Source organism: Gossypium hirsutum, chromosome A02, assembly GCF_007990345.1.
Source record: "Gossypium hirsutum isolate 1008001.06 chromosome A02, Gossypium_hirsutum_v2.1, whole genome shotgun sequence".
Lineage (NCBI taxonomy): Eukaryota > Viridiplantae > Streptophyta > Magnoliopsida > Malvales > Malvaceae > Gossypium > Gossypium hirsutum.
Window position 1 is genome coordinate 13,336,109 of NC_053425.1, and position 22,776 is coordinate 13,358,884.

Sequence of the window (22,776 nt, forward strand, 5' to 3'; positions counted from 1 at the left end):
CCATAAAAAATCTAGTAAAGCAAAGCATGTAGAGTGTAATGATTGCAAATATATTATTTATCTTGGATAAAGAATCTAATTTTAAATATGAAAATAGAAAGAAAGATATTATTAAACTATTTTTTATTAAAAAATATCATATTTAAATAAACAAACAAATAAATAAATAAATTTATTTTTAAACATAAACGAACAATCTTTATTTAAATTTATTTACTTAATAAATGAATTTGAATCTTTTGTTCGTACTTATTTAGTTTAATAAATAAACATTATACAAATAGTTTACTAGTATTTCATTAAATACTCTATTAATTTACAACACTGTCAATAATTAGATATACCAAAAATACTTCTCTTTAAAAAATAAATATCCATTTTCTAAAAAGAACTTCCACCCTTAAAAAATCTCTTAAAATAAAATATTATTTTCTTTAAAAAGAAGTTAATAATATATATCCATATTTTTAAAATATTTATTTAAGATTTTCTTTTTCACCTATATAATGAGTGTTGTTTATTTAGTTAATAATTTACAATTTATTTAGCAATGATTATAAGTAGAGTGATAAAAACGTAATAAATTTTATTAAACATATGTTCAATCCCTAAATATGTGATTTTTAATTATTTTATTTAAAGATTACATAAAAGTATGAAAAGATAAAAGCACTATCATAATAATATTAATTATCATGAAAGGGTATACTATTCTTTTTTTCCAACTGAATTGGTACCCTATTAGCTCGTGACACCAATTTGATTATGTATTTTATAATAAGTATAGATACATTTGTAATAGTTGAAAATTTAAATTCCACATATATTTTTCTTAAAAGAGTTTTTAGTACAATTATAGATACAAATCATGAATAATACATATTCGATCGATTAAACCTGAAATTAACTTCATGCAAAATTAGAACATGGGCACAGTCTACGAGGAGTGCTCACTGGGAGTGTCACTACAACAAAAGCAAAGAACACAAATAAGTTGTTTAGGTAGTTTGGTTTCCTTACATCATAAGGTATTGTCTAGATTGATAATCTACTATCTTAAACCTCGTACAAAGAGTGATTTAGGTCCTATCACATCGGTATAAAAAACTCACTTTTATATTTAAAATTTATATCTCTCTCCACTAAATTTCCCTGCAGACAATATGGTTCGTAAACTAAGTAACTCATTTGTTTACTTACAAATGCACTCACAATAATAAATTCCCAACAAACATATTAAGTACTCAACTCTCCTCCCTTTAACTCACACAAGCCTTCAATATATATATAAGAGTTTAAGGCTTGCAACGATAAAGATTAATTACAATCAAGATCCCACTAAAATAGCTTAATAAAAATGTTTTACAAATGTCTTCATAAAGTTCCGGATAAGTCAAAGATCTTTGAGATAAGTTTTTAAATCAACAAATTCAATCTCCATGAGACAAGAGATTCAATTTACTTTATCTTAATCGATTAAATCTTCAAAGATTTGTTACTCCACAAGACCGATCTTTAAATATGGGTCAACACACGTTCATAATATCACCTAAATCATGGCCCCAATTGGTTTGGTACAAAGAATTTTCAATTCTAAATAAGGTATGCTTAAATAATTCCCTCAATCAATTACCTCTTTCAAGGTTAAACAAGACTTTTATATTAAGACCACAAATACAACTTTACAAGTTAACTTTTAATTTATCATGATTTGCCACAAAACTCATTAAATCGGCCAAAATCATAAGGTAAGTAGATCACATTAGATGCTTGAAAATAATTGCACTTAATCCAATATTTTTCTCTAATTATAATCACAAGATCGTTTACATAAAATTTTCAAAAAATGCAAGTAAATAATCAAAATATTTTTATCAAATATCGTAATAAATAAAAAGAAGTTAAGAGCAGTCAATAGTGTCGGAGACTAGGGGTGAAAATATTAAATTTTGAGTTGATCGAATCGAGTTAATAATTTTTTCGAGTCAACTCAAATTAGTAATTCAAGTTTCGAGTTTGAGTCGAGTTAAACTTTAATTCAAATAACAGATTGGTGTAAATCTCTGTCAATTTTAAAAATAAACAAATTGGTCTCTCTAAAAAAAACTTTAAAAAAATTCAAACTAATTTTTAAAATTCAAAATATTAATAAAAATTCCAAAATTTATAATTTTAAAATTTTATAAAAAAATTTAATTTTTTTAAAGAATATATAAAGAAAGTTAAAATTTTAAAAATTTTCTAAAATAATAAGTTGGGGACTTTATTAAGGATCAAGTTTATCATACTAAAATTTTTTACTTCAAATTAGTTATAATGTAACAATATTTTAATTTGAGATGTTTATTTTTTTAATTTAATTTTAATAATTTCATATTCGACTTGAATATCCAACTAAATTAATATAATAAAATAAAAGTTATTAATTGAATAAAAATTTTCTCTCAATTCAATCCAACTCCCCGATACGCTACTACTATAGCTCGCCTTAATCAATTCACACCGAACGAAATTTACGTAAGCCAAGATACACAAATCGACGCCAACAGCAAATCCAAGTATTTTTCCCTTACTTAAATGGGCCAACTAAAATTGTTTCAAGCCTTTTCTAATTAGAAAAGAAAGACAAAGTGTCATTCAATTCCCTGTTTAAATTCCATGTTTTTGTGTCTCTCTTCCGCCGAGTTTTAAGCTGTTGGTTACTTCAACTCAACAAAAGCCACCAACAGTAAACTAAGCAACACTCCAGACTTTCCGGTATGCTCTGCTCTACTGCTTTACTCTTTTCTGTTTATTTCCTGAGAAAGCTTAACAAAACATAATCAAGCCACTGTGCGATTTCTGTTTTCGCATTATTTTTCCTTTTTCTTTTTGGTTCTTTTAACTAAAAGTAGCCTCGATTAACTCGTAGCAGTTTTATGAAGGGAGAAAGATGGTTTCTTTTTTATGTTTGGAAATAAAAATCTTCATTCTTTGGTTGCTATAGTATAAAGCACGGGCTTTTTATTTTTGTAATTGCATGCACAATGTGATCGACTGGTAGAGAACTGAGAGTAAAAATGAGAGGTTTTTTTTATTCTTTATGTATTTGTTTTATTATTATAGGGAAACTGAAGAATGTTACATGTTATGATGAAGTTGCAGAGATGTTGAAGGATTCAAGGCTTATAGTCTATTGAAGAAAAAACACCGGCATTTTTTTTAAACTCGTAAGGATTTTGAAAAGGAAATTATGGATCAGTATAACGAAATTGACATGGAAGATTCTGAGTATGGACAATTTTTTAACAATCTTGAGCAGTTTGGTTTTCATCCTGACGGCAATGATGATGGTGATGATGATGATGATGATGTTGCTGCTGCTGCTTCTGCTGATGTTGGTGGTGGTGGTGGTGGTGGTGGTGACGATGACAAAGATGACGATGATGAGGAAGAAGAGCTGGAGAAGAATCCTGAATATAATTGTTTTTTGGAGAATTTAAAACTAGATGAGAATGGGGAATCATACACGGTCCAAATTCCATTTAGTTCTGATGTCTCACTTGTACTTAAGTATGAGGGAAAGGAAGAAGAGTCCTTTGAGAATGTGGATAGGCAGACAAATTCCAAGAGTAATTTGAAAAGAGAAAAGGCTAAGGTTTCTGACATTTTGGGTGGTTTTTCAAGGAAAGCAAGGCCTGATACTGTGAATAGACCTTTGGAGATCAGAGATGAAAGGAGTAAGAAAAAATTAAGAAATTCTCCTGGCCAGGAAAGACAAAGTGGAGATAATGAAAACAAACTAGAAGAGGAAGTTGAGGCTGATCCAGTTGCTTGTAAATCAAGTGGAGAACCATCGAAGATGATGAATTATGCTATTAAAGATGAACACTGCACTCAGTTTCTGGTTTCACTTGATAAGTCTGGCACCAAAACTGAACCGAGCTATGAAAAAGGTCATCAAAGTACACATCAGAAATATGATGGCAGTTGTCCTGATGTAGAAGTATTTACATTGGATAATATGCCTTTATGCAAAGGAGATTATACACCATTTATGCCATCAAAATGCTATCAATCATTGGTATATATATATCTTTGCTTTGTAACTCTCTATATTGCTTTTGTTCTTATTTTCCTTTATCTTTGCTTTGTAACTCTCTAATCTCATCTGGATGTTCAAGAAAGGGATTTCTAGTATATTTGGTTCCTTAAGTTTTGTATGTTGTTGATTCATTTACCTTCTTTTTTTCCTGGTTCCATGGTGCTTGTTGCTGGAAAAAAAAAGCCTGGTGAAGAGTGTGGAGATGGCATCAGAAGTTCTAGTCCGTCTCAGTTCAGGGAGCAGCTTATGGATCTTCTTAAAACTCCCTATAACCGAGAGGAGTTTCAAAATCTTTGGCGAGATGTATCTCAAAGAAAACCAGTGCAGGGTGTTAAAGACTTGCGGCATGGAAGAATGAAATCATATTCAACCAAAACCGTTGGAAAATCATACCTTGATTGGTACAAAGGTACATTTGGTTTCTCCGAGTTTATTGATTGTTACTGAACAAGAAACGTTTCTTGAAAGCAAAAGACCGACGAACAAGATATTGTTTTTGCAAGTGATTTTAGTGGTCCTTCATTCTATTGCACTTCCAGATTTTGCGTTGATTCCATAGTTTTTGGTTAAGCAGAACATATTGAGCTTGATAATTGTTTCCTTCTTTAGTTTCAGTATTTATTCAGCCATTATACAAGTTAAGTGAAATTCTCAAACAATGTTAGCTTTAACAACCATTTTGTTCCTCTTGCAGATCTAAGAACGACAGTTGATGAATTCAGGCCTGATACACGTAAAGTTTTATGTCTCTTACGTGGATTTTTCTTTTGGTTGAAGGTGAGTGTTTTATCATTGGTACATCATCTCATGCTAATATATTTGAAACAGGGAAAAGCATCGGCTTTTGTGTTACCGATCAACCCGTTTTAAAGGTATAACCATTCAGTGAATGGGACAAACTGGCTTAGTAAACAACTTGAATGAGGTTAGCTAGTAGATTCAAATGTAATGATGCTGAAATAATAGAAGATATAATGCTTATATAAGGCAAAAAGCTGTTTTTATAGTTTGTATATGAATAATGAAACTCTAATGACGTAAACAATGAGAGGCATTTTTGTGCATTTCAATAGCTTGTAGTTTCCTAAGCAGCTTATTATGTACGAAGTTAAGCTTTTACGAGTATTTTGTCAGAATACGGCTCATGAAGGTGCATTTAAACCATGGACGGACCGGTCGTATTTGAAAGCTTTGACTGAGCAGAGAAATATCTGAACTGAATCAATATTATAAAGCAAAGGATGGAAGCAGCTGTAGCATTGGGCAGGCATGCATACTGGTGAGGATTTTGATAATTAATGAATGGTATGGCATTCAGGCTTATTAAAGTAAGTTTTTGTGTTTGGTGCAACTTTGTAAATCATGGTGCTTTTGAAACCGACGCTTATTACATGTGGCTAGTCTGTCTGTGCTACCACAACTGACCATTGTTGTTGCATACTAGTTTCCTTTAATGTCTGAATTAATTGAATTTCAATATTTTTATTATTATTATAATATATGATGTAGTACACAGTTGCCTAGTTTTGATAGCTGACTTGGTCAAAGAGGGAATTGAAAATTTGGACCTAACCACAGAGATGTGTAGTGATTTGACATTTGCCTGTCACAACCTCTACAGTGTGGTGCGATCCTGTGATCTAAAATCATCTCAGCCATTGCACTAATGAAAATAATTTAGGTCATTGAAATGTCAACTCAAGACTCAACTAGTTACCACATCTTAAACTTTCCTTTTTTACGTTGGAAAATGAGTTTTTGAATCATTAAATATACATCAAATGCTAAGTATGTCGGAATCTAAATTAAGTCAGAGTCCTATTTACCTCTTTTTAAACTCTTAAAAATTAAGTTAAATCTATTTCATTATTTTAAAAATATAACATGGTTAGCTTATTGAGTATTAGTTCGAATAATATTGATATTGTTATTATGGATTCGAGTGTATTGAAACGTGTTATTCTCTTATTTAAGAGTTGAGAAAAAGTTCTATACAATTTTAGTTATTATATAAAAAAAACATATATAATAACAATCTATAATGAAAAAAAACTAACATAATTAACTTGTAATACTTTTTATTTTAAAATAAAATTATTTAACACACTTGATTTTATATAATAAATTAATTCATTTATAATTTTTATGCTAACAAGTAACAATAACAAATGTTAATTTGAATAAAATTATTTCATTACAATAATAATTTACTTAATTATAATAAACTAATAATTTATATCGAAATTAATTTCTTTTAACAATTATTATGAATTATTAAAAATTATAAAAAAAACAAAATAATTATTTTTCAATTGATCTATACCAATTCACGATCAATCAATTTTTACCTTGTTTTGAATTGGTGTACCAGTTGATTGTCAGTCCAATTGATTTGATTGGTTGATCTAGTCTAATTTTGAAAACATCGACTGAGATATAAACATTTACATTGTATAGATATATTATTACATCAAATATAAAATAAACTTGGACTCGAGATCAAACTCAAAATAACCTGAACAAAAAAAGATCCAAACCTGAAATAACCCGGCTTGAATTCACCTAAACTTGACTGTTTGCCACTTCTACTAATAATCATACAATCATTAATTATTCGAACTTAAACTAATGAATCATAATTAGTCGTACATTCAATGATCTAATTGAATTATTTCTATACCAGTTTTATAACATTTCGTGCATTTACATTTATCTAATTATGTATGTAATCAAATAAAATATAATCATTGATCTAATGAAATTGGTGTATAAATGTAATTGAATGAATTTTACTATTAATCATACAATCATTAATTATATAAATATAATCAAATGAATTACATAACAACCACACATTCAATGATGTAATTGAATCGTTTTATGTACCAGAATATCCACATTATATGCATGCATATTTTCCTGAATCTAATTGAATGAATTATGCAATTGATTGTACAATTATTAATTCAACTGAATTAATCTATTTATGAATGTAATTTGTCTGCATTCTATCAACTCTCCAAATGTAAATAGATTTGAGTAGAATGCAAAATTGCAAATAGGGTTGGGTTTTTCTCTGCCCTGATTTCCACTCATAAATATTTGACTTCGCCATGTGCTGAATTTTATTTAGTATGTTTTCAATCACAATTTTTTTGAAAAAAGAGTTGATTTAATTTGAAATTTTACAAAATATTTTATATCATTTTTATAGATTAAATAAAAAAACATTTATAAAATTAAATATATTTAGAATTTAGACATTAGAAATAACTTCCAGCAGTACAATAACACTGTCCCCTAATCCAAATTGGGATCAAAGGCAAGATTTAAATTGTTACTAGGAATGGGTTTTTGGTTGCATTACATTTAAAACTATTATAAATTTAATATCAATTGAAACAGTAGGGGAGGAAAATGCGAAGCTTGATGAAATGATCCACCGATCATTCAAGCAATGCCATATAGAAACAGATTGTCCAATGCTGCTGATGGATAGTGAATGCAAAACTAAGCTGGCAAACACCATACCCTTTCTTGACAAGCCAAAACATAATAAGATGAACACAAAATGCCACCTCCAAGAAGGCAAACACCATTAATCACAAAGAACCTGAGATTAATTACCTTCACAAGTTGGTAATCGAATAATGTTACACATTTCCACTGGAACTTAAACCCAGGAAACAAAGAATTGAGGGAAAATACATCAAATGTATGAAATGAAAGAAAATCCAGTTCTCAGAAAATTTTTCTATAAATCAATAATGTTGATTTGGATGGGCACTGATTCCAGATAAAAAGATCTTTGGGACCTTTCCAGTTCTACTGGTTTATATCATCCGAGTAATATGAATTCCGGGGCTCATTGTTTATATTTCCTACATCTATGCAGCATATCTCGCCTGTATGGTTGTTTCCCAAGCTTTCAGATTTATCCCATGGCGATCCTTTTCGTTTCTGTTGTCTAAAGTACTTCCTACCCAAATCATATGAGGATTCTCTCGTTCTTTTCAATGTCTGTTGGATGTCAGTACCTGGAATGTCTGAATCTGGGTGGTTTCCACCAGCTGTGCTTGCAACGCTCTCATCAGGACAACTAGTGGAAGGTCGACGGCTCTCCTGTAGCCCTTCTTTTGAGTCAGTATTAATTCCGGTGGAGAGAGCAGCAGAAACTGGTTGAGTGTGTTTCTTATCGGGGGGACATGGAGGTAAGGGTGGAAACGGGTGGAAAGGAATGCCAGGGGCTATTGCCCAACTTTCTAGACTTTCACCTTCTGGTAATCCGGTCTGCTGCAAAATGGGCAGTGGGATTCCGTATGAAACAGGCAAACGTGAAATGAATCTCTTCTGTGGATGAGCAAGAACCACATCAGGGCACTTCAACTGGCCAACTTTAGGTGTAGGGAAACCTGTAGCAGTTGATGATAAAGTAGACGACACCAAAGATGCATTGAGAGGAGATGAGAACCCTGGTGGAGCATCCTGCTGAAAGCTTTGGTTTCCATTCTCAATGTTAATAGCTTCACCTTTGGAAAAACTGTCTTGGCATTTGTTATCCCCACTGTTCATCTTCTCTATCTGATCTGGTGTTGCTTGACCTAAAGCAGATAACGAGCTACATGCAAGTTTCTTTGGTGACTGAGAATCAATTTTATCTGTATCCGCTGGCTGATCCCAGCGGCTTTTCCGCTTGCGAATTCTGGTACCGTTGGTTTGGGAAACACAAACTGATGATGAGGAACCACCCTCTCGGGTGGAAGTATCTGCTGAAGTTGATCCAACCACAGATTGCATGATGCAATTAATTGCTTCAGTAGATCGTATGGCCTGGTCACGCCAATGATTGTGAGATGCTGAAACCCTGTTACAGTCCAAACCCCTAAAAAACTCCATCCTGCTCTCATCCTTGTCCCTGTAGCCAAGCTTTCTAACAGGTTTTCGAATCCACTTATCTCGAAAATTTCGGGCTATTTGATGGACCTGTAAGACAGGTATGAACAATTAGATCTGAAATACATCCAAGGAAAGAAGACTAGTCCATAGATTACAGAAGCTATACTAACAAACAATAAAAGAGAATGTTTGTCGGTCAATACCTGTTTGTCATCATGCTCTGTGAATGACAGAATCGACTCCCTAAAGCTGTGCATCAGAAAGCATGGCTTTCATGTAAAGATACAGAAAAGACAGAAAAGCATGTTCAATCAAAACAAAACTCAGTTATATTCTCTAACCTCTCCCTTCCAGCACAGTGAGGACCTCCATTAATATGCTCCTGTGTAAGAATTCCCCGGCCTGCCAAATACTCTAAAACCTGCAGAAGTAAGTTGCAAACTGTAGTCTTGTCATATTTTCCACAGAATTTTGTTATTTAATTTCAAGTTCGCATGACACTATTAGCTTGAAACTTCTGGGTTACCAGCTTAAGAATGACAATTCAGTGGACCTAACTGCAAGCTTTTTGTATTGTCCAAAAAAGTGAGATATTCAGATAAACCATCCTTACACGCACACAAATGCACAGATATACTAAATGAATCTTATGCGAAATTTTCTGCCACGGTAGTGGCAGACTAGGCAAAAGGCATCCATATTGCTCTTTTTTTTTCTTTTTTTTTTTATTTAAATTTTCCTCCTACATAAAGGAACCTTACCCTTGGGATGCACCATTTACTGTGTCCTAAAAGAGCTGCTTAAGTAAATATCCTTGTACTTCAAATGAAGGTGAAGATTATCAAAAAAAGACAATTATGCAAAAGAGGTGTGGAAAACTAAAAACATGATCTGTCTGCACTATCACAGACTTAACCAGGCACAGCAGCAGATCATCATTTAATTTAGAATTACAGGTGAATCGTATGCTGCCAAACTGTTTTTCCTTTCAAAGCAAACTACTTAAGCATTGAGGCCATTTCATTCAGCGGTAAAATGCAAATACTACTGTTGAAAATAACCATTAAAGGAAAGCACTTAACCCATGATAATGAATGCTTTCCTCGATATTTTTTTCCCTGAAATTAGGAAAGGGGAGTACATCCTTTTTACTACCATTCAATTCAAATACTATGATGCACCTTAAATTCCAAGAAGCAATACTAGAAATGGCATGCATAGCATATTCACAAATATCATTATATAATCACCACAAAATAATAATGCAACACCACAGTTTCCACACCGCACCTTTAGAAGCTTCCGAAGAATAGGTATCTTTTTAAAGTCCTTTCTGTATTTCTTCATTATGTTGTGTAGCATCTGCAAACCTGAAAACCAAAGCAACAGCCATTATTTGCAGGCCAACAGAGACACAACTGCAGCGAAGTACCCATAATTGGATGCCGTGCGGCAAAAGTTAGGAAAGAATACCATTCTTGTTAATTATATCAGTCAGCACATGTCCGGATTTTGTTTTTAAAAGTGCATCAAGAATCATTGAAAGCTCTCGATTGCTGCACAAGGAGAAAGCTAGAATCAGGCTGGAAACTTACATAGTGGTGCACAAAGTATGATGTTATTAAGGTATCTAAAATAAGAGAGACTAAATTGACCTTTGAATTGCTTCACCACTGCCACTATCACCGGAAGTAGCTGTGAGAAGCAGAAGCTTCAAGTAGCCTTTAGAAGCATCCTGTCAGAAATCAAAATGTCCAATGAAATTATCAGGTATAAAATTCAGAAATAAAGAAGCATGATGCAATACAAGAAAATCCACATAATTTCCTTATTAAAATAAGTATCATCTTAGAATGACTAGAAGAGATGCCAAAGCAGAGAGCAAGCTAGTAAAAATGATAAAAGAAAAGGAAAAGAAAAAATGCTAATTTAAAAACTTAACCACTAACCTTTCGTTTTGTTATTCCCCCCTCAGAATCCAGCAACTCATTAAGTTTCTCCTCCACTGCAAGAATCCAATTGTATGTATCAGTAAAATGAAAATTTACAAACATCTCATTCTAAAGATAAGAGGTTTCTTAACCTGCTTCAAAACGGCAAGTACTAGAATTTTCCGAGAATTTTCTGGGCTTGACAGTTGATACTTGAAACTTGTTGGATGTTGTCTGAACCTTATTTCCACTCAGAGAATTACTACTAATCTTCCCCTTCTTAATAGAACTGGATGAACGAGAAGTCTTCATCAGGGGGTGTGATTTTGCAGAAACCTGTTTGTCTTCTGCAGCATCAGACTTTGACTTCTTATTAGCATCAATAACATCAGAAGATAATCTATTATCTGACATATCTTGAGAAGCATCTAATTTCTGAATGGAACATGAGGTTTTGTTCATAGCCTTCTGTTCCTCAGTACCATCTGGCTGAACAGATTCACTGGCAATTGTCACAGGCAAAACTTCTTCTGGCTGAATGACTAATTGGAGATTTCCCTTCAAATCTTCAGTTTCAACTGTCTTCAATTCTGATGTGGCAGAAGCAGAACGGTTCACAGAGTCCTCAGCTTCTGGCATATTCTCAGGCTTCAGTACACCATCAGTTATTACACTCTCCACAGATTGCATTGCTGCACCATCAGAGGAACTTGATCTAGATATAACATATTTAAAACCAGTCCAGGTTTCACCATCTTCAAGCATCGTCGGTTCAGGAGATTCTTCATCTGAATCATCATGAACAATGACTTCAGCACTAAGTGGATCACCACCTATATAACCCCGACAATGAGGTGAACCACAGTGACATTTTTTTGCAGCAGCTCCAAATACCCTCACATAGTTGTAGTCAAATGTAACCTCTTCACCCTAACAAATATACCAAGCTCGTCACACATATATACGAAGATGACTTCTCATGCAACAGAAAGACAAGACACAGACATATACACACACGTGTATATATGCGTATGTATCTGTGAAATGCCATAACAATTTCTTCAAGTTCAGTCCATGTACCCTATACCCTCCAAATATTCTCTGCCTAAACATCAGATTCTGCTTGCTCCAGTTTAGCCTTAAGCTATTATCTTGACTATTGAGGTTTTCCCCTCTGTTTTTTGGTTTATTTAAATCTTCAGCAGAAAGGACAGCAACTGCATTAAATTTTCTGACACTGGGGATTCATGAATCATGCGTGGCTACTATGAAGTTACTGATCAACTTAATGTTTCTCAACTCGCTAATTAAGTATTTTGTCTTATTATGAGGAAGTTCCTCTAGAATAGGCATTTTATCATTAATCTTTTTATTCTGCTAGCCACTCAACATGGTAGCAGGAATTAGTCATTAGCCTCAATAAAAGGCTAACCAGCTAATATATGGCAGAAATCTACTAACAGGGCTTGTTGGGAACTTAGGAGTCACGCTGAACAAACTAAATTTTTGGGGTTTATGTTTGGAAAAAGAAAAAAGTTCAAACTTTTAAGACTTGAGCAAGCAACTTGGAATAGGAGCTCAAAATCTCAACTATCTCAACTTAAAGGAATTCGGTAGATCAGTTATGTGAAATTCAAGTTGTATGTATGAGCCAAACCAGAAAAAAGAAAAGTAAATGCAATCCGGAAAAAAGAAAAGTAAATGCAATATCCCATATTATGCTTGGCATCAATAACATACTCTGCAAACTTACCTTTTTTATATCTCTCAATGCAAACAGTCCAATACAAATTTCACCATTCACCATCCACTGCTCATGAGAAAGATAAAGACAAAGGAAAAAAGGTTAGCCATATTTATATTCAGGAAACATAAACAAGGAAAACATCAAAATATGATTGACCAAACGATATACAGAGACAAACCCCAAAGACAGAGAAAGGTACAGAGGTCACCAAGGGAGAAAGGCAAAACAAGAAGCTAATTTTATTACACCCTTATAATCTAAGTCTGACTTAACATATTGATATATTATTAATATAAAAAAATAGTTTAAAGCCATGGTCAGTTCATGAACAAAGCTTAAAAAGGCAAAGATGACTGTCATACTAGTAGATTTGGCAAATCAAATTCCAAAAGAAAAGTTCGTAACAGAAATCCCCAAAATAAATTTATCAATCTAGCTTTTAAAGGTTCCATATAGTGGAGATATCCTCGCATTATAAAAGGAGGTGGAAAATCACCTTTTCAGTACGACAATTGGGATCACAGCTATGGTTAATGAAGCGCCCCAGATTTCCTTTTACATACGCATCTATTACCTGGAAGAAGGGAAAACTATCCTTGAGACCAAACTATCGAAGTAATAAATTGACCAAAAAAATATACAACATAGTAGATTTTATTGATAAACAAAATAAACTGAGAAAACTAAGGAAAATATCATTCAGGACAAATGGATAATTACAATTATGAGCAAACATGGGGCTGCAACGGCATATAAAGCATTAATTTTAAAAGGCAAGGCTAAAGCTGCAAGGAAGCATCCTCTGTTTCTCGAGAGTACTTTAAGTGATAAAAGGGTTTATCATGAAGAATAAATAAAAGCTACTTTTCAAATAAGTTCACAAAACTATGTTTCTAGCTATGTACACATACATGTCCTAAGCGTTTAATAATCAAATTAACAATACCAAATACAGGCAGGAGATGGTTAAACTTTCTTCACTTGCTACTGTCTTCTTACTATCAGTGTTGTATGCAAGTTGATGGTCATATTATGTTTGTAAAATATGAATGGAAAAGGATATCATCCAAACCTCACTGCCATTCAATGTCATGAAATAGAAATGCCTCTGACCCCTAGAAGCATACTCCTTTTGCCGAGCCTCATAAGCTTGCATATCAAGCACCTGATGAACCAAATAATTCAAATGCCACCCATAATTATACATATATATAGTGACTACAAAAGTAAAGTCAGCATAATATACATCCCCACTCTACTCCAAGTACCTGGACAATCAGAATTATTTCATGCGTGAATTATGGATCAGACAACAACAGGCCTTCAACAATTATGACTTTCTTTCTTGTACAACAAAAAATGTAGCTTTTGAATACATAAAAAATAAGAGAAAGTTTCAGTTGAGTACAACAGGAATTGGTTAACTTGCTATCGGATTTGGAAAATGGTTTGCACAAAAAACCCACAGTCAACATGATATCATATGACACAATAATTGAGAGATCATAATAATAACTAGATACACTGAACTTTGTCCTTCCGCTAGGATATGAATCCTTACTTCCCATTGAAGAAAGTTGAAAAGAAACAGACTTTACTGCACTTTACTGCATCAGACAGTGCATAGATTATATAAACTAGATAATGAAGCTTACCCATGACACGGCAGAACAATGCCTTAAGCATGCTTACTCAGCAAATCCATTTGACAATACATTAGGTGCTTTTACCTAAAAGTCTAGTAAGGGGTGGAAGCCTCAACTACAGTGTTCATTATGGATGTGGTTTACTTAAAGGTAACATCTACTTAAACAATTACAAAAATGAAATATAAAAAAGCCATAACTTGAATTTGACTATAAGTTCAACAAGTCTGTCAAGATCAACAAGCATAAAAGTACTATAAAACAAAATCATGGGTTTACCTCTCCAACGTATTCAATAAGGAAATGACCAGCAGATATATTCTCTAGCATCCTCAGCCCAAAACCTTTCTTACCAAATCTGTCCCACTTCATCATCGCATATTTGCGATTCTGGAACTGCAAAATAGAGGTTTGGAAGAAAATAATACTCTTAAAAAGAAGTCTTCTTAGAAGTTAGAAACAAAGACAACCAAATATATACTGCAAAAAGATTGTATATTGTCATCTACTAAAAACAGTGAAGAACCTGCTGATTTGAACAGAGGTCCCCGCAAGGACAAGTTCCTTGAACACATTCAATATTCAACATCCGATTTAGGCATTCATCCCCACAACCAAGCTTACCGTCTGGAGGTCGTTTGCACTGGCAAACCATTATCTGCTTAAAATTTAACTGAAATGTTAATTACAGAAAAAGAAACACAAAAGCAAACAATATAGCCACAAAAGTATCAATCTGACAATGAAAGTATGGATCAGAGAGAAAAGTTGTTCTTTTCTCCAATTCAGTTAAAGTTTATATTATATGCCAATATTTGTGATGCACTGAAAGAAAATTAAAACAAGGAAAGAGAGGAGTTAGAGAGCTTAACTTATAAAGTTATTTATCCAAGACATGGGATCAAATTCTAACACCAAGGCCTTACTTGTGGAGATTAAGTAATTCAAAAATCTAACCTTAGTAGTGTAGCCTAGACCTAGAGCCCTAGACATTAAACAAGAATAAGTGAAGAAGGTGATGAAGTAGTTAAAACATAGGAAATACTTCCCGCCACAACCCCCTCCCCTCCCCTCCCCTCCCCTTAAAGTAAGAAGCAATACAGGATCCCATCCATTAGTTCTTATGCTAACGTAGTGAGCTCATGTGATACTTTAATGTAGTTTCAAAAAATAAAAACTACATTGTATTATCACATGAATCACTATGTCAGCATAAAATCTATAGGAAGGAAAAGGTGGAAATAAATAAGAATCAAAAGACCTAAAAAGATTTATAAGCTTCCCCTCCAAGATAAAGTCATACTGCCTTTGATAACCAAGCAAGATGTATTTTTTCTATTATCTCCCTGTTTGTAGCATTTACTTTGAACCATGACTAACAGATCCCCTAACTGATGTTGGTTAATAATCTTTAGAGGCACCATCCATATGTTAGAACTTAAGACTGAAATGTTGCATCTTACAGTAATACCTATATTTTCACATTGAGTTATTAGAGGAAGCCCCTCCGATCATTATTAGCATCACAACAAAATGGAATGAATATACTGACAAAATGAAAAATCCAACTGCAGACTCAGTAGTATGTAAACATATAACGGAATCAAATTAGGCTCAGAGTTGGACCTCATCAATGGTTTGAGTTTTCCGGCCACGGTGCAAAAATTGGTTACTATCAATACGCCAAAAATGTGAAGGTGGCGACACTGCAATAAATTGGAAAGTGAGTATGAAAGGATGATCAAAAAGGAAAATAATCATTATACTAAAACAGCATCTATCTACAATTCATTCATGCAGTTTGGCTATCAATAGAAAACATTATACCTGTCATACGTTTAGTTTCAAATCCCTTGTCCAATTCCTTATAATTGAAACCATCACAACCATCTTCCTCAGCATCAGATATGCCCAACTCAGCATTAATATCTGCATTGGACTTCTCTTGTGGGATTGAACAATCAGCAAATGCTTTATCCACGTTGTCCCCACAGACCCTTCCAAGTAAATGACAAAATAGAAATATTCTAAGACATCAGACTGCTTTACTCGGTACAACAAGACAAAAGTCACCAATGTCTTAAAAACTTGAGGAAAGTAAAGAGATTACGTTTTGTATGTATCTAAGCTTATGAAAAGATACAAAATGCGAACACACTTGGAATGGAGAACATATTATGCAACACAAGCCTAATCAGAAGATAAAACATTCAATCAGATAGTAAGATGCCATGGTCTATGAAGACTGCAATCATTAGAAGAACAATTAAGTTTCCACAAGTTGATAACGTATCACCTCAGGCTCAAGAGAAACACAACAAACAATTAGCAATAGAGGTCAGTAAGTCTTGCACATCTCTCCTGAAAGCTAAGGAATCCTGAAATCATAAAGAAGACTTCCATGGATAAAAAGTGGACTTAACAGAGATAGGATAAACAGCATCCTTCTCATACAGATTCCACAATTAAAATCTTAAAAGGAAGTGAAAAATCCAGTGAGACGGCAATTTCTTCCCAATAAAATGGCTCAAAGTAAATTCTGAATTGAATAGAGACCAGATCTCAAAACCATGCACAGTAATTGTTCATATATTTCCTTTTACTTCAAAAATAATAATAATGCATCAGCCATATATGCTAAAACCATCCTGATTTAGCTCAATTAAAATGTGACTTTTCTGTCTTTTGTCTTACATATAAGCAGTAACACGCAACAATTAGAATCTTCTGTGAAAGAAATTAAGGTGGTCAGGCAATTTCCATAAATTCACAACTGTGGAAGCAACACAGCCCCCAAAATCTATTCAGAACCTGGATGGAAGCGACATTCAAGTCCAAATTGCATAGATATCATCATACCAGAATCAGGCTGAGAAAAGCATAAATTAACTGACTATTCAAGCAATCCTTCCTAAATCAAATTTGTGATGTGCTTGGACAAGTGGTTGACTGTTCTCAAACATTTAAGAGCTAACAAAACAAAAATGGAACCACCAGCATTTGATAAAATTTTCACATAAATTGCATTCTAAGATAATAAAGAGGTGTATGAAATGATAGATACCAATGGTATGCCTCATCAATTGACTTTACAAGTGAAACTGGTATTCGCCGCCATTTATGACAATCATCGCAACGCACCCAAGCATTATCAGGCTGTGTATGCTGCTCCATGACACCATCTGGTACCAAGCCAACATTAACCATGTTTGCAGATTCAATACTGTTTCCAGTATTTAAGTGCTCATTATCATCTGAAATCTGATTTCCTGCAGCACCAACTATTGCAAAAATAGTTAAAACAGTCTCCAACTTCTATTCCGAATCAATTTATCCCAATGGAAAGGAAGAAGAATGACAACTGATATGTGAAAATTATTAGAGATTAATTATAACAATAAGATGAGAAGAACAGAGGAGGAGGGAAGAAATAGTTAACACAAATCCTTAAAGTTCCAGTACCTGTTACTGGGCTCTTTCCTCCTCTGGCTACAATCTCCTCATTAGAGCATTTCTCCTTTACTTTGCTCTTACTTACTGACTTCGACTCATCTCCCCTCCGCTTAGAACCATTTCCTTTCCTGCTCTTGACAGAATCAGAGACTCTGGACTTTCCCTTGTTCGCTCCATGAGATCTTGAACTTTTCGAAAGTTGATTACGCTTGCTCTTAGAGGAAGAGAAATGCTTAGTGTTCTTTGTATCTGGAACATCAGGACTGCAACAATCGTTAATATCCATACTATTTTCCATTTCTGTTGCCTCTTTGGGGACTCCAATCCAATTCTCTCTTGAAGAATTTGCAGCAGAGGATGAAGTAAGAGCCTCGCTGGAGACAAGTCCATTACCTGTTGTTTTTTCTCTACTTCGGCGACTCTTAGATGATTTAGCTTTCCTAGTGCTGGCTGCACCAGGAGATCTATGATTATCCTTCTTTCCCCTATTGCTACCCTTGCTAGTCTTAGCACCTCTAGGAGAAGCTAAAGCCCCAGAAGTATTCAAAACAGTATCAAGCGACTCTTCTTGGTGTGTTAACCCAATTTGTGCATCAGGAATTGTATTGATTACTTCTGAATCTGGTGAAGTTCCAGGGTCCATACACTTGTTCTCTATTGCTTCTTGAGATGCTTCAGCAACTGCATCAGACTGACTTATAAGGGAACTATCTGTAGCATCTTCAGACATCCTCTCAAGATTTTCAGAACACCTGACAGCCTTATTTGCTAGTTTTACTTCCGTAAGAAAAACATCAGAGCATGTTTTCACCATTTCTTGATCCTCCTTGGACTGAAACTGCATTTCACTACCCGCTTCTACTTTATCTTCAACAATATTTGCTACTGTTGGATATTGTAAATCGGTTTCCTTCCCATAATTACTAAAGGAAGTACCAATAAGAACTGATGGACCAACCACTTCTGCAACCAAAGTATTCACATTACTTGGAGCAACTTCCTTGCCCACTTTAATCTTCAGACGCAGGCAACTGGTTAAAGTGTTACTTAGCCCACTTGATTCTTTTCTGTTTTGACCAGCTCGGTTTTTGCTTCGTTTCCCACTTCCTCGGCCACCCCTAGCTTTAGAAGGTTTTCGATTCTGCACTCCATTACATGAAGGATCAGGACATGGCTCAATAAATTTGGCAATGTTACTGAGCAATCCCCAAATGGAAGAACGAGCTGGTTTTGATGAACAGCTTCTCTTCCTTCTTGTAGCTTTGAAAAGGAATTCAATACTTCCGTGTGGGCGACGCAGCTTCGTGCTACTGCAGTTCCTAGTACCCCTTTTGGCAGGAGTCTTTCGGCTTGATTTACTTTTCTGTCTGCCCTTTCGAGAAGAGGAAGATGTGGTTGGACAATTTTTAGTTTCTAAAACACAATCAGCCTTGACGATATCCTTCCCTTCATTTTCTCTTTGTCCAGAACAGTCAATTGAACTGCTAGAACTAATTGCAGCACACACATCCTTTGCCAAAAGATCTTGTGGATCCAGCCTACCAGACAAACCATTGTCAACAACATCAACGGGCTGACATGACAAAGAAGTTGATTTATCACAAAGACAGTTTGCACCTTGCTCAAAAGAATCCCTGTTCGAGTTGCAGGCCTTTCCTTTGGCATTTATTATTATTTCACAGGAAGTCTCAGCCTTTGTATATGCAAGAAAATCAGTCCTCCCCTCAGAAACCTCTGTAACACCATCTCCTGATGAATCACTAATATCATTACCAACAGTTTGTGCATTCTTCCGTGTGTCAGATAATCTCCTTGAAGCTAGCAACTCAATGCATAAATCATCATTACTTTTAGTTTCCACAGGTTTAGTAAAACTTTCCAATGAGAGACCACTGCTACTGGGATCATCTTTCTGGTTATGCCCGTCACAACTACCCACTGAATCACCTGTTTGTTGTAAGTTGGAAATTGTCTCAACACAACATGAAGTAGATATCTTGCCACACGTTTCAGATTCTATCATGGGTGAAGCACCACTTTCCCCATCTAGAGAAGGACCCACGATAGCCTTACCATCCTTCAGGTCAATTTGTCGGGGACAATCACTCCTGCAATCACCAATGCCTATTGATGTTGAAGCCAAGTGACTACCCTGAATAAATGACATTTGGTTGCAAATATTAGCCTCAACCTCAGTTAAAACCTCTTGTTTTTCTTCCATAGCTACTTCTGAAGAGGAACAATAGGTACTCGTACCATCCTTACTCTTGTGTTCACCAGTTGCGTCTATTAACTCAAAGGGCCATTTAAAGTTCTCTGAAAGCAATATTTGGTTCAGAACGTCAGTCCCTTTCCTCTCTACTGCATCGTTTTTCTCTTCAAACTTCTTTTCCCCATATTCCACAATCCTTTGAAGAATGGAACCATTGACCCTCTCATCGTCATCCTGCTTATCCAGTTTAACAGAACTTCTAGGTGAAGTAGAAATTGTGTTCAGTTCTATTGGCATTTCCCCATCCCGTGAAACATTATTTTCTGAGTCGAGATGACCATCTATACCCATATTCTCAGTCAAACAAATCCTACCTTGGTTATTGCCCATACATTCTTTTAACATCAAACCAACCACATTTTCATTGTCACCCTTCATCTGATCTTTACAGTTAGTAGAAATCTCCATGCCACTGCTCAAAGATGCACTGTTTTTGTCCTGAGACAAGCCTAGTGATCCTTTAGTAGCATTTGTACCATCCTCTCCAGAAGATCCACTTTTTTCCAAGCACACATCAGTTACTGAATCATGAATGTCAACATCATCCTGATTTTCATTCAAACCAACCCCATGATCACCGATCCTATCACCCTTCAGTTCATTCAAACAAGAATCTACATTTTCACACTGAATTTCATTTGAATAACCTGTATTATCAACATAACCCATTAATTCCTCTGGCCCAGAGCAATCTGGATTTTCACCTTGATTACCATTTAAACAAACTATAGCATCACCGCATATATCACCCATCAATTCCTTCGAGCCAGCACCATCTACATTCTCACCCAGATTTCCAATGGAGCAAACTGTACTATCACGATATGTATCACTCCTCAAGTCAAGTGGAAAAGAACCATCCACTTTTTCACCTTGATTTTCAATTGAGTAAACTATACAATCCCTGCACCTATCATCTGTCAATTCCTTTGAATCAGAATCATTCATACTTTCACCCTGATCTTTCAAACAAACCACAGTATCATCATTCGCATTGCCCATCAATTCCTTCAAACCAGAATCACCCATAAGTTCACCCTGATTATTTTCCAAACAAACCACACTATCACCGCACATATCACCCACCAATGCTTTTGAACAAGAAGCATCAGCAATTTCACCACCATTTTTCTTCAAACAAACTGAGTTTTCACAACATTCACCACCCATCAAGCCCTTCATACCAGAACCAACAATTTGGGCCTCACCCTTTATTCCAACTTTGCAATCAATATCCCCAGACCTTTTGCAAACACTGTTTTCATCTTCACCCGGTTCACTAGCACAATCCCCATTAGAATCAATCACAACGCAATCCCGTTGCTCAGAGACAAGTTTCCCCATTGACTCAGAGCACAAATGTTGCTCGGCAGCAGCAGCAGCAGCAACTTCACGCGAAGGTTCGTTTACAAAAGTCATATTCCCACACGAACCCATCTCAGTTGTTTCCAAACAAATTATCAACAATGCTGCAAACTCATTACTCCAAACCTACATAAGAAGTGAAAAGAAAGGAGAAAAAAAAAGTTTGACCCAACAATCAAAATCAAGCACATCCCCTTCACCAATACAATGCAACCTCAAATTCACCGCCAACGAATCCCTAGCTCCCTTTTAATCATATCGTTCCCAATAAAACCTTAATAAAAAAATAACAAATAAAAACATTACCTTATCAAAGCTCTCTCTGAGAAGAACCTCGGAGAAAACCCTAGAATCCCTTTCTCTGCACAATCGAAAAACCCTTCATCTCAGAATCTAAACACTAATGCATATATCCCAAAAAATAATAATAATAAAAGGATAATGCATTGAAATAATTAACCACGAAGAAAAAATTAAATTCAACAAAAAAAGTAAAAAGAGAAATAATACTTTGTTAGAGAGAAGAGGAACGAGGCCGTTGAAGAAGGAAGAAAAAGGTCGTTTTTATATCTTTTTATTTTTATTTAAAAAAAAGAATAATTTTTTTATAAACCTGTTTGGGAGAAAGGAATATGAGAGAGAAAAATTTTAGAAGAAAAAAAAAGGGAAAAAAAAAGAAAGAAGGAAAGGAAGATGAGATACTAAAATATCAATTTTGACCTTTCCTTCTTTAATTTGTAAGCCGAGTTTGATTAGGACACCGATACTTTACGCTCTCACATTTGACACGTGTATTTTTCATGGGTGTTGTTGCCATTTCCTATTAGAATTTTTTTTGTTTTTTTTTTCTGAGTATATATCTGTTTTTGTTGGAAAATGTGTTCAGACGATTTTTTTTTTCTTTTTGGGTGTGAATAAGAATATTAATAAAGGTTTGGTGATCAAAGTACAAATTTTGATATTTTATTTACTACTTGTAGTATTTTATTTTTATATTAAAAATACTCAAATTTATTTCACAGTAAAAGAATTCGAGTTTCTTTCCCCTTTACATTAGCTTAAGCAAAGGAACAAGTAATGGTTAGGGCAAGTATAATTGATGGGTAGAAAATTGATTTATAAATTTTAGTTCATTTCACATTTAATTTAGCTTGTTTTAAATAATTTTAGGATATTAGGGGTTAGTGATGCATTTTAGTGTTTTAAGCGAATTTTAAATGCTTTTATACTTAATTGTGAATAAACTAGAGTAGATGTAAATATAAAGTAGTCAAGAATCCCACTCGACAATATCTTTTTTGGTGTTGAGTTTGCATTATGGTATATACAGTATTTGACTTAAAAGAGTTATAAAAGTGAATTTCATCCCTTGAACTAGTAGA

General features: G+C 34.3%; 2 protein-coding genes across 6 annotated transcripts; one reads left to right on the plus strand and one right to left on the minus strand.

Moving 5' to 3' along the window:
* Positions 1-2,522: 2,522 nt before the first annotated feature.
* Positions 2,523-5,561, plus strand: LOC107951496 (uncharacterized). 3 transcript variants are annotated; one of them, XM_041091330.1, is made up of 5 exons: positions 2,523-2,757; positions 3,106-4,063; positions 4,268-4,493; positions 4,779-4,861; positions 5,219-5,561. In XM_041091330.1, the coding sequence occupies exons 2-5, from the start codon at positions 3,233-3,235 to the stop codon at positions 5,297-5,299; spliced, it is 1,221 nt and encodes a 406-aa protein (XP_040947264.1). In that variant the 5' UTR covers positions 2,523-2,757; positions 3,106-3,232; the 3' UTR covers positions 5,300-5,561. The 3 variants fall into 3 exon arrangements, with proteins under 3 accessions (XP_040947264.1, XP_040947260.1, XP_040947267.1); XM_041091326.1 differs by having other exon boundaries at positions 3,139-4,063; XM_041091333.1 differs by having other exon boundaries at positions 3,145-4,063.
* Positions 5,562-7,682: 2,121 nt separating this feature from the next.
* Positions 7,683-22,074, minus strand: LOC107951494 (histone-lysine N-methyltransferase ASHH2). Of its 3 annotated transcripts, none has more exons than XM_041091341.1 (19): positions 21,905-22,074; positions 21,701-21,755; positions 17,767-21,520; positions 17,369-17,573; positions 16,132-16,301; positions 15,931-16,010; positions 14,831-14,962; positions 14,584-14,700; positions 13,731-13,823; positions 13,155-13,232; positions 12,665-12,721; positions 11,064-11,841; positions 10,930-10,985; positions 10,636-10,715; positions 10,454-10,536; positions 10,271-10,350; positions 9,322-9,401; positions 9,184-9,229; positions 7,683-9,067 (listed from the first exon to the last, which is right to left on the minus strand). In XM_041091341.1, the coding sequence occupies exons 3-19, from the start codon at positions 21,464-21,466 to the stop codon at positions 7,910-7,912; spliced, it is 6,993 nt and encodes a 2,330-aa protein (XP_040947275.1). In that variant the 5' UTR covers positions 21,467-21,520; positions 21,701-21,755; positions 21,905-22,074; the 3' UTR covers positions 7,683-7,909. The 3 variants fall into 3 exon arrangements, 2 of the variants coding, with proteins under 2 accessions (XP_040947275.1, XP_040947274.1); XM_041091340.1 differs by having other exon boundaries at positions 17,369-17,585; positions 21,905-22,058; XR_005912147.1 differs by having other exon boundaries at positions 8,895-9,067; positions 9,322-9,421; positions 17,369-17,585; positions 21,905-22,060.
* Between the last annotated feature and the right edge of the window lie 702 nt (positions 22,075-22,776).